Raw genomic sequence first — 17,849 nt, forward strand, 5'->3', positions numbered from 1 at the left:
TTGTGAAACTTCAGATCATGTCTAAGAAGCCATAATGTGAAATGTAAAACCATAAGGTTTTTTGTCTATGGAATTTCATTGCTTTTTTATAATCTATTAACCATCAGGGTTTTGATGAGCAAGCCAGGCCACCTGCAGATCAGAAGGACAATAAATAGGTATACTAACATGGGAGGAGGAGCAGATAGCACACAGGAGGGAAAGACTGCTGTGGGGGCAGGCTACAGGTGTGTGGGACAGTGGCAGCAGTGGAGGTGTGGAGTAGTGGCAGCACTGGGCGTGCATGGGAGCATCAGCGGGAGACAAAGGGACTCACTGGTGCTGGACATGCACCTGAGAAAATCAAATCAATAAGACACAGATGCATGGACATTTCAGTGAGATTCATCCATGTATTGTTTTAAAAAATGAATGTGTAATATAAAAAAAAATGACGTGTCTCCACAGCAAAACCAGCATCGGGCTTGGGAACCCCAGTGCTGGTTGTGCCAAATACAGGGGACAAATGACATAGGGGTTCCCTGTATTAAGCACAACAAGCACCAGGCTAATCAGAGCCAGTCTTAATTGCCAAAATAGAGGGGATGAGCGACACTAGGGTCCCCTGGAAAAAAACTGAATTTTCCCACAGAGAAATCCCGAGGGGGCATGGTGTTTAAGGGGCTCAAAAGCTATTGGAAGTATGGTGCTGAAATTTGGCAAGGGCTGGTAGAACTGTTGCTTGAAGCTGCATGCCAAATTTCAGGGCAAAAAACATAAAAAATGAGGACTTGGGAGTGATTTCAATTTCCAACTGTATTTTTTGACACTCAATTAGGACCACTTTTCTACTGTTCTCTATGGGGGATTTTTGGGAAGGCATAACTCAGAGTAGGGGGCAAATTAACACTTTGGGGTTGTTTTATTTGGCAGCTATTGTTCCAGGGAAGGTGCTTTTGGAGTTTAGGTAATTGAGAAAGTTATGGTTTTTAAACTATTACTTCATGAATCCGCCATTATAGAGATAGGAAGTTTCAACTTGATGCACAGCCTCAGTAGGAGCCTCCATCAGGTGTACTCATTGTGGCTTCACTTGGGTGCACCAAGTTGGCAGATCAGTGCAGGTGGTAGTGGCGGTAGGCTCAGGGGAAGGAAGCAGCCATAAGCTGCATCCGGATCTGATGGATAGCTGTGGCGGTGGTGCAGGTGACAGGACCCGGGGGAGGTAGCAGCTGACTGATCTGAATCTGAACAATCCGTAATACCTGTATTTAAATAAATACAGAAGCAGGGATGGGTCAGTGGATTTTATCTGCGGCTGGGAACCGGGATGGTAGCAGTCATTAGTGGAAGCGGTGCAGCAGCAGTGCGGGCGGTAGTGGTGCAGGCGTTAGGACCCGGTGGAGTTAGCAGCTCACAGATACAGGCTCGTATCTGAAATATCCGTAATACCTGCATCTGTGTTTAAATAAATTCCACCGAAGCAGGGATGAATCAGTGAGACCCGTCTGTGCTTCTGTGTTTCATCTTAGAAAAAACCTGTGTAAAAAAAAATGCCATGGCCCCCTCCCCCAATCAGCAGCGGGCTTTGGAAAGCCAGTACTGGTTGTGCTAAATACATGGGACAAATGACATAGGGGTCCCCCGTATGAAGCACAACCAGCACAAGGATTTTCAGAACCAGTTCTGGTTGCCAAAATATGGGGGGAAAAATTACATATGGGTCCCCTATATTCAGCACAACCAGCACTGGGCTCTGAGCCAGCCCTGGTTCTGGAAATACTGGAGGAAAAATGCATAGGGTCCCCCTGTATATACCAGAACCAGCACTGGACTCTTTCTAGAGGGGGGGTTGATGCCACAGCCAGGGGAGCCCTTTCAGCAGGCCCACCAGCCGAAGCATCAAACCTGAATGCTAGTCAGCCCAGGCCGGGGATCCCTGGGGAGCTGGGGACCCCCGCCCCAATAAAGAAATCCCCCTCTCCAGGGCACCCCTATGGAGAGGGGAATCTCTATGGAGATTTCCATTTTTTTCTATTCAGCCTTAATATAAATATATATATATATATATATATATATAAACTCTTTTTCATATATATAACTTGTCTGTTAAAATTTATTAATAAAATTATTAGCAAATTTATATTTCAAAATGGAAAAAAATAGATTTTTTTTCCATTCAATAAAATCTATATTGCATTAAAATATAAACTGTAATTTAGTTTTCTGAAAGTTTATATTGTAGAAATATTCATTAGGGTTGGTGTTTTATAAATAACTTTATTAAAGTTCACAAATTTGAACAAAAATTTGGTATGTCATTGAAAGACAGACACTTGTTCTTTTTCAATTAAAGCAGTTGGAATCTTTTGAAAGTTAGGTACAAACACTCATAGGTGGCGGAATGAGGGGGGAGGGGGGTGCAAAGGGGTAGCTTGCTTTCTCCCACACAATATTTGAGAGAGGTGCCAAGTCACATTTAGTGCACTGCATTCCTGGGAGTTGAGTAAGTCCCATGAGACACCACAAAAGGTCAGAGAGGCATGAGGCTCTGAATGGTTGAGCTCATCACATACTTCTCTGACCAGTGGAGGATATCAGCAGCAGCCTCATGGGAGGATTCATCAGAACCAGGAGGCATCTGTTGGATCTGTGTTATCTTTGATGAATGTTGAGTATGAATGGAGCACCTGTAATGAACAAAAACAGTGAGGAAATTCCTATGTTGGATATACATATACACTTGTCAGGGTTGGAAAAAAATAGTTAAAAAAAAACATTTATTTTCCAACCCTAGTTAAAAAGCATTAAAACAAGGTCGATAACAGTTTCTAATACATATCAATCTTTCACAGTATTAATATAATAAGCAGGATTCAATGTTTTTTCATTAAAACATTAATGCAACAAAAACCTGGTTTAGCCAATTAACTGGTGGCATCGCATGTTATGCAATCACAGCCAGCTGTGCTTCAACTGGCAAGGTGGCATCACATGTGACCGTGCTGCCACGGTGTTCTCCCTGGTTTTTGCAGAGGAAATCCATTTTGCACTTGTACAGAACGGATCTCTTCCAACTCCTTGGACCCCCTAGATGTGATGAGGTACTGTAGTCTGTGACTGCTGATGTCACTTAAGGAATTGCACTCTAAAATGCCATGTGAATGGCACTACGGTGCATATGCCAGGGATCACAGTGTGAGTAAGGGAACTTAGGGCCTGCTTCAGACCCAATCGTGAGCCCACAGTACTCGCAAGCGGGTCGATGGTCCCCCACTGCGCATGCACACACCAGAACCGGCTCCGGCATGCACATGCATGAGCCCCAGCGAGCGACGGCAGCTCCGTCACTCCTGGGCTCACTACAAGATGGAGCAGCTGTCGATATTAATTGACAGCTCGACCGGTCAATTATTAGAGCAGGAAGCTCACTGGGGCTTGCGGGAACGAGACCCTACCACAAGGGTCTCATCGCAAGCGCGATGGTAGCGACTATCACAACCATCCTCAGGCCACTCGCAAAAGCTGTCGGTCGTCACCCACAGCTTAGTGAGTGGTCAGGAGACTAGACAAAAAAAAGCCACCCTGATTTAGAGCGAGCGCTCTCAAAGAGCGTCCGGCTCTGAATCAGGCCCTTTAGTTCTCCTCTAAGCACTATTTGGCTGATCTCTGCAAGTGCAGAGATAAGCTTTTGCAGTGGTGATTAATCATCAGTCCTCTCTGACACACCCTCCACTGTGATCTGCATATGGTGGAGGGTAATATATGCAATGTCAGACTGGGGCATGAAGGGCCCACCAGGGAAATGTAATGGAAGGGGACCGCTGAAGGGGTGTGACAAGCCAATTGGTAGGTGTGGTCATTAACTGGAAGGGTATGGCCAAAGAGCTTTAGGAAATTAGAGATGAAAATATTATGAATGGGGGTGAGTTTATTTTAGGGATGGCCATCAGTGGGGTGGCCATCGATGGTTACCATCACTGGGCCCATTGGGGATTACCATTGGTGAACCATCAATGGTTTGCACCCCCTCAATGGTCACTTCTGTTGCTGGCATGCCGGACCATGGACCACAAAAAATGGGGGTGGTGCTTAGTGATGTTGGGGAAGGGGCTAAGCTCTATTTTGCCACTAAAATAAATCATTGGATTCTGCTCATCAAATGTAGTTGACATCAACCAGCAACCTTGAACACATTGATGGTCGATGGCCATCACTAGTTTATTGCAGACAGATATAACATTCCAGAAAGTGCCCAAGAATGTTGGACAGAAAAGTGGGGAGATGAAGCAGGATTAGCAGCAGCCAGGGGAAGGAGTGGACCTAGTAGGAATAGGACGTAGGAGGAACATTTATAGGTGAGGAGAGTAATGTGTCAAAATTAGGTAGGTGAGATGTAACAAAGGGTGGCATGAGATTTTATAAGAAATGGGGTACCAGAAAGGATTAAGGTGGTTAGGAGGAGGTGGAGAAGGAAGGAAGGTGAATAGGAAGCAATTTGGAGCAATGAAAAGTGAATGGACATAAACAAAACAATGAAGCAGATACAGGGCTGTCAGGGCTATAACATACCTGTGCTGCCATTCTACAGTCCTTCAATGGAGAACTCCCATACTGCTCTGTTAGTGGGAAAACTGATAGGGACTGATTATAACTCAGACACTATGTTGATGCTGGACATAGTTGAGCCATTTTAGTTTTATTTCCCCTGCTTAAGCATTCCGATACAGAGTAGCAGGGCTGTAGCTAGGGTAGTGTGGCCGGTGCCATCGCACAGGGCACCACAGTGAAGGGAGTGCTGTTTGGGCCTGTCAAATTTATGTTTATGATCATTCTCACTTATAGCTTCCTCTTATTTCATCCCCAGCATCTCCTGGCCTCTCTTATCTCTTCCCTGGCCCTTCCCCATGAGACCATTCCCCTTTTTTGGGTGCATTATGTCCCTTTGAAAAATGAGGGGGGCGCCAATGCTCTTTCTGGCACAGGGCACCAAAAAGTCTAGTTACAGATCTGCAGAGAAGCAATAGAGATGTCAGATGCAGAGTCCCAGTAGTGATGTCCAATACAGTCGCAGTTAGTGATGTCTGATACTGAGTTGCAGTAGTGATGTTCGATACAGATTAGCAGTAGTGGTGTCAGATACAGAGTAGCTGTAGTGGTGTCAGATGCAGAGTGGCAGTAGTGATTTCAGATGCACAGATGCAGAAGTATACTGAAAATGGATTGCAGAGTCACAGTAGTGATGTCAGAAGCAGAGTGGCAGTGGAAATTCAGAGGCAGAGTAGCAGTAGTGATGTCAGGTGCAGAGAGGCAGTAGTGTTGTCAGATGCATAGTGGCAGTAGTGATGTCAGATGCAGAGTGGCAGTAGTGTTGTCAGATGCATAGTGGCAGTAGTGATGTCAGATGCAGAGTGGCAGTAGTAATGTCCAATGTAGAGCCATAGTAGTGATGTCTGATACAGAATCACAGTAGTGATGTCCAATACAGAGTCACAGTAGTGATGTCCCATATAGAGTTGCAGTAGTGATGTCCCAAACAGAGTCACAGCAGTGATGTCTGATACAGAGTCGCAGTAGTGATGTCCCACACAGAGTCGCAGTGGTGATGTTCAATGCAGAGTCGCAGTACTGATATCCCACACAGAGTTGCAGTAGTGATGTCCAATAGAGAGTCGCAGAAGTGATGTATGATACAGAGTAGCAGTAGTGATGTCAGATGCAGAGTTGCAGTAGTGATGTCATGTGCAGAGTGGCAGTAGTGATTTCAGATGCACAGATGCAAAAGTATACTGAAAATGGAATGCAGAGTCACAGTAGTGATTTCAGAAACAGAGTGGCAGTAGAGATATCAGATGCAGAGTAGCAGTAGTTATGTCAGGTGCAGAGTGGCAGAAGTGATCTCAGATGCAGAGTGGCAGTAGTAATGTTCAATGCAGAGTCGTAGTAGTGATGTCCGATACAGATTCACAGTAGTGATGTCCCATACAGAGTTGCAGTTGTGATGTCCGATACAGAGTCGCAGTCGTGATGTCCAATAAACAGTCGCAGTAGTGATGTCAGATACAGAGTTTCAGTAGTGATGTCAGATGCAGAGTGACAGTAATGTAAGATACAGAGTAGCAATAGTGATGTCAGATGCATAGTGGCAGTAGTGATATTCATTACAGAGTCACAGTAGTAATGTTTAATACAGAATCACAGTAGTGATATCAAATACAGAATCACAGTAATGATATCCCATACAGAGTTGCAGTAGTGATGTCCTATACAGAGTCGCAGTAGTGATGTCCCGCACAAATTCGCAGTAGTGATGTCCAATGCAGAGTCACAGTACTGATGTCCCATACAGAGTCGTAGTAGTGATGTCTGATATAGAATCACAATAGTGATGTATGATACAGAGTAGCAGTAGTGATGTCATGTGCAGAGTGGCAGTAGTGATGTCAGATGCAGAGTCACAGTAGTGATGATCGATACAGATTAGCAGTAGTGATTTCAGATGCACAGATGCAGAAGTATACTGAAAATGGGTTGCAGAGTCACAGTAGTAATGTCAGATGCAGAGAGGCAGTAGAGATGTCAGATGCAGAGTAGCAGTAGTGATGTCAGGTGTAGAGTGGCAGTAGTGATGTCAGATGCATAGTGGCAGTAGTGATATCAGATGAATAGTGGCAGTAGCAATGTCAGATGCATAGTGGAAGTAGTGATGTCAGATGCAGAGTGGCAGTAGTGATATCAGATGAATAGTGGAAGTAGCAATGTCAAATGCATAGTGACAGTAGTGATGTCAGATGCAGAGTGGCAGTAGAAATGTCCAATGCAGAATCATAGTAGTTATATCCGATACAGAATCACAGTAGTGATGTCCACTACAGAGTCACAGTAGTGATGTCCCATATAGAGTTGCAATAGTGATGTCCCATACAGAGTCACAGTAGTGATGTCTGATACAGAGTCACAGCAGTGATGTCCGATACAGAGTAGCAGTAGTGATAACAGATGCAGAGCTTCAGTACTGATGTTAGATGCAAAGTCACAGTAGTGATGTCAGATGCAATGTCCCAGTATTGATATCCGATACAGAGTCTCAGTAGAGATGTCAGATATAGAGTCGCAGAAGTGATGTATGATACAGAGTAGCAGTAGTGATGTCATATGCAGAGTCCCAGTAGTGATGTCAAATGCAGAGTGGCAGTAGTGATATCATGTGCAGAGTGGCAGAAATGATGTCAGATGCAGAGTCACAGTAGTGATGTTCGATACAGAGTCACAGTAGTGATGTCCGATACAGAGTAGCAGTAGTGGTATGAATTCCTAATAACCTTTATATCCAAAATGTCGCTGTTTAGCGTGTACGCATATGAAATAATCGCTCTCCAGACTTTGAGTGTGGCTCCAAAGCACAAAAGTTATTATTCACATAAAAAGCATTTAGTTACATGCTGTGATCTAAATACAATTAGCGCAAAAGATGATACATTAACATGGTACAAAACCAATACTTACGCATGCGCACTGGCCCAGTATGCAGTATTTCAATCTTGAATTCTGCGGTCACCATCACCCAAGGATATGTAGGAAATGACTGCCTACTGCCTCAGCTCCCAAGCCTATATTCGGTACAGGTTTCAAAGACAACAAAGGCACAGAATAACAAATGCTTATTGGTTCTTGCTTCAGGTCACTCCATTCATTGGTTAGTTCATATGGAGTCATCAGAGCTTAAGGATCAGCTTTCCCACTGCTTTTTTGTGTAGGTTTCCCTCTGAAGAACAAATAAAGAATAGCTACATACAGAGATACATTCTAACCTATAATTCATATCTTGCGAATGCCTGCTGCGATCTCCTTGTCGATAGAACCGGAAACCTACAAATAAACAGAGTTTTAGAATGGCAGGTTTATTCCTAAGTAGGGGGGAGAGAGACCCACAGCTGCTTGTAGTTGCCACATAGTCTAGTAGCCTGTGACAGGCTATTCTTCACTTAATTAGGATGTAGATGTCAGTTCCTATGAACCAAAACAGCACCGAACAATAGGCACACAACTGCCAATGACTTGCAGGTCCATGACAGTGATTCGTAACTTTACATTTAGAACTCTTTCTTTGAGCATACTAGTCTCTGTGTACATTTTAATTAATTGTCACAGGCATACTGTATTAGCATGTGAACTCTCTCAAAACATATGCAAACTCCCACAGACATACACACCAAACCTGTTTTCCACACTAAGCCTTGTATTTGTGTGCATCGGAATGCACTGACACAGAGCAGCATCCAAGCAATTTGTCATCAGACCATAGACAACTAAATAATTCAGATAATTATTTGCACGATGATCCTAACCAATTATCTGACTTCAACAGCCCACCCTTTGATAGTAAATATAAACTATCACAATCTTAACCTTTCCAGTCATGCATAATAATTTGTTATTCAATGTTCTAAATAGTATGACATGAGTCGGTCATTGAACCATCAATAATGCATTTCAAGAGGGTAGAGCAACCCTTATACCTACTCAGTGGATCTATATGGGACCATGGGTAGGATGTGGGATCTCATCGAACCTATAAAGGAAGTCTGGGGAAATGAGACTACATTACCTAGGATGTTTAAAGGAACATTTACAATAATTATTATTATACATGACTTTGCCTGTTCACATATTAATATCTGTAGGCACATTCAGTGTCGGGGTTATAATGCAATCCTTCACTATATTAGGGTATGTGTTAATGTATGTTGACCATACAGGTGGTACAAGAGAAAATTCAATTGGGAGAGAATCATAACAATGTAATTTATTTCACAGTTCTAAAAATAAAAAAAACTTATGATTGTTCTTATTATGTTAGCTTCGCCTAATGGGGCGAGGGCATGCTTCTGGATGATCCTGATTTTCAATCTGTGTCTCATCCTAGTATCTTCGTTATCTACCAAGAATATAATCTGTCCACAGCTGGGCCTTGTCAGCATCTAGAATAGGAAATTTGAGATATCAGTCCTCTAGAATGTCTCCATCTTTCCTACTTAATCTGACGTCTTCCACCCAATCTGTCTGCAGTCTTCAGATATCCTGCTGTTGACTTGATTTGCCTACATGGACGAAAAACAGATTCTTTGAGCGTTAGTAGTCCCCCCCCCACACTGTGATAATTTAGAATTCTGTCGGCTCCATATTGGAGTTTTCAAAAAACACAACTTATTGACATTGACGAGTGTTTACAGACTAAACTTTACCTCGTTTTCTCCACTAGGTGGCAGTCAAGATTCTACAATGCCTTTTCCTTTCTCCCTTATTATGAAAATCTCCAACCAATTATCCTTAATCTAGGAAGTTCTAAATACACTTTGACCTGTATTCCGATGTTCCGGGGAACTGGAAAGAAATGTTACTATACATCATTCATGTATGTCAATATGTAACTAATTCTTGTCTATTCTAGACATGCAAACTGTTAATAGATATACTCAGTTTATTTAGCAATAACAGAAAATTATCATGTGAATCCTGTTTAAATATAAGACCAATTTTGGAACAATCCTAAATGTATTTTTCTCATTGAAAACCCCTGGTATTTGCAGGCCTTACCACCTCTGCTGGAAAATGGATGTAAATTTTCCCTTCCACTACTATTCCTCCTAGGACATTTGAGTGTCACTACTGGACACAAGAGGTAAAACATCAAAATTACAACAGGTGTTTTTGAGAAAAACTTACATTCCAGTGAGTTATTGTCACTACAACACTTTCAAAATAGTATGATCATATGCATATTTTTATGATCTATGACAATCCTCCTGTTCTGGTGGATGAAACCTCCACCCTTTGGTTATCCATAATACTTACATTACACTTTAACTAGGTTTTACAGGGATATACATACATAAAGATGTCACGTTTGTCTCTGCTCCAACAATCACTGGAGATCTCTAAAACCATTCCATATGAACTGTTACCACTTATAACAACTTTGGTGTCATTTAACACATACATTATGTCATGAGATATACACTTTATGTTTAGTTATTAATCTTTCCAATATCTTACAAACCAAACTTTGTATATCCATCTTCCAATTCCTATGAATTTGGTCAGGGGTTGCAATACTTACCTATTATCACTATGCAATTTTAGAATCCTCTTCTCTCCGATATACATTGTTATACCTTTACCTGTACACAGTATTGAGAACAATGGCATATACCAGAAACATTGTTATAAGCATAAAAGTCAAATCCATTATCACCTGTAATCAGAAAACATAAAGACATCTCCTTATGTACCTCTGCTTTTCATATGATATCTCTACTTCTAAGGAATATCTCATGTCCAACATTACGCATATCTCATTGTTTCCCATTACCTATAATATTACATATAGTGCTATCTTAACATCATACTTCTCGCAGTCATAGTCATCGATACTTACCACCAGACTGATTTACCTATAGAAAAACAATTATTCTGTTGTATCTTAAATTAAATTATCAATTGTTTACAGACTTTGCTGACCTGCGGTTCAGTCTTTTCCAACTCCATTCTGCACACCAGCATTCATCACCTGATTTTAAGTTTCACACCAGTGTCCCCTATATTTGTTACAGAACTGAACAAATGGGTTTATAATGAGAAGTATGAGAATTCAACGCTGGAGTGATATTCTTATTGAGACAGTCACCTTATAACTTAAGTTAACATTCTAACTATGGTAATTTAGAATCACAATTTTTGGTAATACTAGATCAAAGTAAATCTCTTATAAACACAACAAAATAACCTACTCTTCTAGTCTTCTAAGGTAAAAAAACTGTTCTTATTAGCATATAGTTTTTATTCTGAATTGAATTCCCAATGTCAACATTTACTGTAAACAAAGACATTTTACTTTTCTGAAATGCACACTGATAAAACCACTTAAGTATCTAAAATGTTAATAATTGCTCTTTTATAGCAATGATAAATTATTTTGCTTAACAACACACATTTTTCCTTTAATCCATTATTACAACCAATCTCACCAATTTCAGTCATATCTGATTTTATAGTGGGTATATTTTCTTCCTTAGAAACATTACCTTAAACTGCCTTAACACAGGAGAAAACAAAATATTACTTGTTACATTTTTATTATTTTAATTATCGGCTTGTACCATTAACTTCCATCGCATAGGGCGATAGAAGTATGCTTGCGCCATCTTGCATAACAAGCTACCTTAAACAAGTGTTCCCCTTGTGCTGACACAACTTTAAACAATCATTAAACTTTACCCTTTTCTTCAGAGACTTCACTATACAGGTTTCACACTCATTCTCGACATCTTAATCCATACATCACAATGCGTAGTTGCATATGCTCCATACTTAGTATGCATTATATGCCGTGCCGGACTGATCGGCGCTTCCACGAGCAGCTCATCATCTAACATCTCAACCATTTGCTTGGCTCCCATCTTGGGAAAATAAAGCACTAAACTTTTCAATAGAGATTTAAATCTGTGAAAGAATGTCAAGGCCACTTTCACTTACCTGTGGACGATATTAACAGGCCACGCCTACACACCTATGGAAGAATAACCAGGCTGCTTCCATGCACCTTAGCCCATGCAGTACTTTGCACTGCTAGAATTAAAGCATTCAAATAACACTTACCCTTTTCAGTGATTTCGTCCACCACTACTTATTCACAATCACAATATGCCACAACTGTGTGGTTCAATCACAATGCCCATTAACCCTAACTGATCACTCAATGCTGCGATCACACTGAGAACTGATACAACAACTTCACCTGCTGTGTGTATAGACTTTGGTATCTACTACTGAGCCACTTGGCTGACACCAGGTGCCTAGCCCCTAAGGGTCCTATGATACCCCTAGCTAGGGAACATGTTACCCCTACCAACACACGTTCACTGTTACACACCTTTTTCCTGTGCAGAAAAAAAAACGTTTTCCCAGATATGGCAACACCGACTAAGAAATTTAAAACAATACTATCACACTATCAATATCACAATGCAATGTCAACGGTTTTGTAAACACGTGGCAGCAATACAGGAAATATGTATACGCTATTGTGTGACTAGTCACATACACAATAATGCGACCGCTACACAAAACATATTATTACCCTTATGCTATTGTGCAACTTCCCCTTTTAACATGAAATTTTATCAATGAAGGAAAACAAACTTTTTCCTCCCTTGTCCCTAGATTCTAATCAGCACTCCTTGAACTCACACAATAACGGACAGCGGTCTCTCAGCAACAAAGTGGTAGCAGGTTTTCGAAGGCAAAGTATTCTTTCCTGCTTATGGCGCCGTCCATCCTTTTGAGTGACCGATAACCATGTGAAACCATGTGAATGGTAGCATGATTTCACTGTGAGCCCCCATTTATGAATTCCGAATAAACTAAAAGCAAAATCTTATCGCTAATAAATTATAATGCAAAACAGCAACAATGGATGTATTAAATATCTATTAAATAAATCAATCAAATCAATTAATAATATTACAAGCAGCAGGTACTATCATGTGCCTGTGGTGACACACTAAAAACCACCTGGAAAAATGAACAAAATGTTAAGAAATATCTGCGCTAATAATTGATAAATTAAAGGTATTCCAAAAAGAATGAATGGAAGCAGATAACCACAATGCCAAAAATTGAAGTAAAAAATATATTTACTATAATAAATACATTATGACCGGTCAATAAAGACAATATAAATTCATAAATAGAAAACAATTACAACATTATTGAAAAATAAAAACCTATGCATATATAAAAACTGTTAATAAATAGCAGAATCAATACACAATAATAAGTTAATAATAATGATGATATGAATCTTAATATTCTAAATGATTCACTGGAAGAGGTTGATCCAAAAAGTAAAAATAAAAATATATAAAAAATATAGATGTACGTTAGTTTGTCTGCATCTTAGATAATTAGTGAGCAATCCCACCGGAATAGTGCTGGTAATAACAGACTGCCTGTATCTTCATTGGAAATCAAGTCACATAGGTAGCTACCAATATCTCGGGTACAGGAATACTTGCTGCAGAGGCTGTGCACGGCGGAGGAGGCACAGTAGAGACAAAGAATGAGTGGCTCCTTACTGATCTGGTGCCAGTGTTTCCATCTGGCTGCGTCTCAATCTTGCCTCAACTCACCAGGCATCGGCCATTTGTCCAGCGGAACCGTAAGTCACGTAAGCTGGTGGGGGTGAGCTTGGCTCAATAATGGGTGGAGATGTCAAGTACAGCGCGGTCCAGAATGGGTTCCTCTGATGCATTTCGCTCCACAACCATGGGGCTTTATTCTTTGATTTACTCTTTGAGAACATGTCCAATTGATATGATTAGATTTGGACATGTTTTGACACAGAGAAAATGTTTTTAGAAAATTGTACACACCTGTTACCAATGTTAATTATATTGATGAGGACCACTTCCTGTGGGGAGCTGATAGACTTATTCACACATAAATACTGAGCTCCTCATACCAGCAGCATGTCTTGAAAAAGGTCCTAGAGACCGAAACACATTGACAGCTGCAGGTGTGAGTAACTTGATATTTGGACTCTTCTTTACTCAGAACGTTTTGTTCTCAGGGTATTGTTTTAAAAAAAATGTTTTCTTCATTGGATTTTTTACTAAGTTTTTATCATTGTATATTGCTGTTTTTATGTACTGTTTCAATGGGTCTTTTGATGCTTCCATTTTGACCCTGGGTCGGATCTTTTTTACCAATAAAATACTTGTTTTGGATGACATACTCATGTCTATGCATCAATACATAATGGAACTACATTGCTGTGGATTTTCATCATATCAGCAGTTATTGTTGGATAAAGAAACCTTTATAGGAGCATCACCACAAAACTATACGCACCAAATCCCCTTTTGAGATCAGGTTGAATCCATTTTTCTAGAATCGCTCCTTCCGTCTAGATAGACCCTATATTGTAATGAATGGCGGAATATTAATTTTTCCCCCTTCTGTCCCCCGTTTTACTACTCAACATCCACTGATAATGTAAAACATAAACCATGTCATAGATATCCCTATTTATCACTATACCTTTATGATACTTTTGTGATTTCGATTACAACAATGTCCATATTTACATGGATCAAGTAATCAGGATTTGATTACTTCAGTCTGAAATACGTAGGAAAAATCACTAGTATCTGCTGAGCTAGAAGGATTCTGTCAATCAAAAAGGAGGGGCGGGACTATGAGAGTTTCAGCCATTCAATTGGAGGAATCCATTCTAGGGAGTCTCGGATTGGCCATGAGACAAATATGAGGGTATTTAAGTTACTTTCGGTAAGCGGCTCGGCTTACCTTGACAAAGCTACCTAGCGAAACGCCGCGTCGGTTAGCGGTGCTCCATACACTTTCATGTCCTAACATGTTACTTTGCGAGTCAGCTCAGTTAAAGAATGTGGAATGTTTACCTTATATATGTTAACTGTAGCGTGACCAGCATGCAACTGTTTGTCAGTATATAAAGATGTGTGCAATATAGCACTAATAATAAGAGGTTGCTGCTGTGAAACCTGTCTATCTGAAACTGTGATATACGATTATAATAGGTACTCATATCACCCATTATTTGAACTACTGCTAATATAGTGATTCAGTGCAGTACTGTGCCACGGAGGGACCCCTCCGGACAGGGACTCTAGCACATCAGGATCTATGAATAAAGCAGGACTTTAGTAACCAAGATATCCATAATTTGCATAAATGATTTCCCATGAATACCCTCATATGTGATGGGAGAATATACTATATGACATGGTATATGTGAAAGGAGATTATTAAACTTGGTGTGGGAAAGATTTTTAGTCCTATGCGAAGCTGCATGATATCACACATGGTGGAAAGCCCATGATATAAACAGTGAATTTTATCACTGTGAGAGTGATAATCATAGAGAGGAACTACACAGCGAATCTGCTATGATAGCAGTGGGTTTAACAACAGAATGAAAACAACCAGATATCTATATACAGAGAACCTTACTGGTCACATGTTAGAGAACATCACACATATGTAATCTGCCACTAACAACTGTAAGTGAAACAGTGTAGACTATTATTATTTGTGTAGATACATAATGTGAGGAACAATTTAGAATGTGATAGCCACAAAAGGATGATGTTTTTGACATCACTCTGATTGAGATACAATCCATACCATATAGGGGCCACACATTACACTCGAGTGTGACCATTCTGTGTGATTATATATATCCTTGAAGTGGCATCATCATCTTAATGTATTCCTATATACCAACCCGTTATTGATACTAATATCAGGACATTTCAGTGGAATAGGAGCATACACAATTTTTATAACACATTTTATTTACATTACATACATTATTCTCTTTTAATATTTTGCTTTTTAAGACATTAATTAAATAAAAGTTATATTTTATGTATCATTTCTATTTAGTGCACTGCAATGGACATTTCCTCTCTTTTTTCTATCTTTTTGTGATGTCAGTGGGGCCGGCTTCAGACGGTAGGCGTTCCCATGGGAACACCTCAGTCTGGCAGCCATGCCCCTGGCACGCCCACCAAAGGGGGCATGCTGTCAGTCACCATTGACAGCACGCCCCCTTTGGTGCGAGACCCCGAGCGACGTATTCCTCGTCGGTCACCGGGTCTCACGCATGATCACGATGGAGCTCCCTCCATCGTGCACATGCGCATTTGGCAAACATTGACCCGCTTGCGAGCGTCCTTTGCTCACGAGCGGGTCTGAATGACCCCCTTAGTGCTTAACCCTAAATATTCCTTAACCCCAGATACTTTCCTTTGGGATGCCAGCAGTTGGGATACTAAAGCCGGGATCCTGATGCTGTCAGGATTCTGGTGTTGGTATTTTTACCATTGGCATCCGGCACACTGGGATGCTGACTACCTCCCCTTCTTCCTTTGGTTGTAACCAGCCCAGCATAGTGTGTGTAGTGCTGTGATGTGCGGTGAGTTAAATGGCTGGGGTGACACTGGCTAGTATCAGAGCCAGATTTACAGATTCATATATGAACCCGAGGGTACATGTGGGCATTATACAAAGGTGATTCAGTATATAGTGCTGGAATTTGGTGAGAATTTATCAGGGATCCTGGACACTGGGATGCTGACTACCTCCCCTTCTTCCTATGGTTGTAACTAGCCCAGCATAGTGTTTGGAGTGCTGTGACGTGCAGTGAGATAAATGGCTGGGGAGACACTGGCTAGTATCAGAGCCAGATTTACAGATACATATATGAACCCGAGGGTACATGTGGATACAAAGGTGCTTCGGTATATAGTGATGGAATTTTTTGAGTATTTATCAGGTATGTGTTGAAAAGGCAGACAGGGGAGGCAGCACCTCACCTGCCATACAATTTTTACTCCAGAGTTTTGACTATAAAAATGTTTTGAATAATACAATGAAGATATTTATTATAATTTATTTCCATTTTTCTTATGTTTTTTAAAGTAAGAACTGTGCAGTATACTGAAGTATGACAGGAAAGGCTCTGCGTCACCTACTTCACCTGACCGGACATCACTAGTGTAGTCATGTCTGATAATAATTCTCATGTGTGGCATGTATGCAATATGTACTGTACCTATTGTGCTAAACGTAATGCATTATTCATTGTTTCATCAATTGCTGGATTGGAGAGCTTGGGAGTCCATATATCTGGATGAAGTTGGACATTGTAGTCATTATAAGTGCATGTTCATTTCTGTTCATAGGGATGCCATATGGAGAAAAGTCTGCAGCACTTAATATGTATATTTGTTTTTCATCCTTGAATTTTTTTTGTTACATACCTACAGAATATTTTCATTAGTTTGTGTGTGTACAGTACATGGGATAGCAGGGTGCATATACTGGGTGTGATCCTATTCGTAGCAAGCACAGTTCTATGAGCTATTCTCACAGCAAACTTGCATTGCATGATGGTCTCTGCAGTCCTAGAGCAATGTTCTGTACTCTTTAGTGATAAGCTTCTAAACTTACACCAAACTAAAACTCCCGGAATCACACAGGTAACTGTCCTCCTCCTCTTACGGTCTGGTTTAATAAATTGTCTGTACAGGGAGCTAGACGGTAGCACTGTTAGTGTTTTGCCTATGAGTGAGGAGAAAAAAAAACAGTAAAACCAAAGAACTCTCAAGCTTACTGATCTCTGTCATAAGGTAGGTGGTGTGATTAGTTACTCCAGCTGCCCCTAAGGGGGCAACATTCAACTATTTAAGGGCACCAAAATTAAATTATATCTTGGCCCCCAAACCTAAAAATTTTGTGGTTCCCCAGCAAACATTGAATTGTGGCAGCTGAGCAATTCAGATTTAATGTAGTCTAGGAAAAAATGGCAAAATTAAGGAAGGTCCTATATCCAGAAAAGGATCAAATTAAACACAAGGTAATTCTAATGGTATTCGGATGGTAGATAGACAGTAAATAGATAGATAGTCATGAGACAGACACCAGAAGGTAGACAGTGAATAAATCAACATGTTTTTGTATGGTTTTTCATGTTTTCTTAGGGTTAGGTGTAGGCTTAGGTTTAGACTGAGGTTTAGGGTTAGGGTTAGGCTAAAATAACAAAAAAAGCATGTGTTGACCATTTGCTTGCCCACCTTTTGACCATGTTTACCTTTTAACCCTATTGACATAATGCACTGTCGACCATTAATCTGTCAACCTTTTAATCCTGTCAACCTTTAAACCCTATCAACCTATTCACTTTCTACCTTCTGGTGTCTATCTATTGACTGTCTATCAAGTTACAGTCTATCTAATGTATCAATCCACACCAGATTCTAATATGT

The 17,849-nt window shown here is 40.6% G+C and overlaps 1 protein-coding gene across 1 annotated transcript in view; it reads right to left on the bottom strand.

The window, feature by feature from the left end:
• Nucleotides 1–17,849, bottom strand: part of LOC148525449 (uncharacterized) — a 71,173-nt gene that overhangs the window by 13,531 nt on the left and 39,793 nt on the right. The window contains exons 3-4 of the mRNA XM_088470935.1: nucleotides 13,170–13,330; nucleotides 2,556–2,669 (exon numbers count right to left, since the gene is read on the bottom strand). Of these exons, the coding sequence (XP_088327061.1) occupies nucleotides 2,556–2,669; nucleotides 13,170–13,330 (275 nt within the window). The remainder of the gene's footprint in view (nucleotides 1–2,555; nucleotides 2,670–13,169; nucleotides 13,331–17,849) is intronic.

The sequence above is a fragment of the Taudactylus pleione genome, unplaced genomic scaffold (assembly GCF_031769625.1).
Source record: "Taudactylus pleione unplaced genomic scaffold, aTauple2 ptg000108l, whole genome shotgun sequence".
NCBI classification, from domain to species: domain Eukaryota; kingdom Metazoa; phylum Chordata; class Amphibia; order Anura; family Myobatrachidae; genus Taudactylus; species Taudactylus pleione.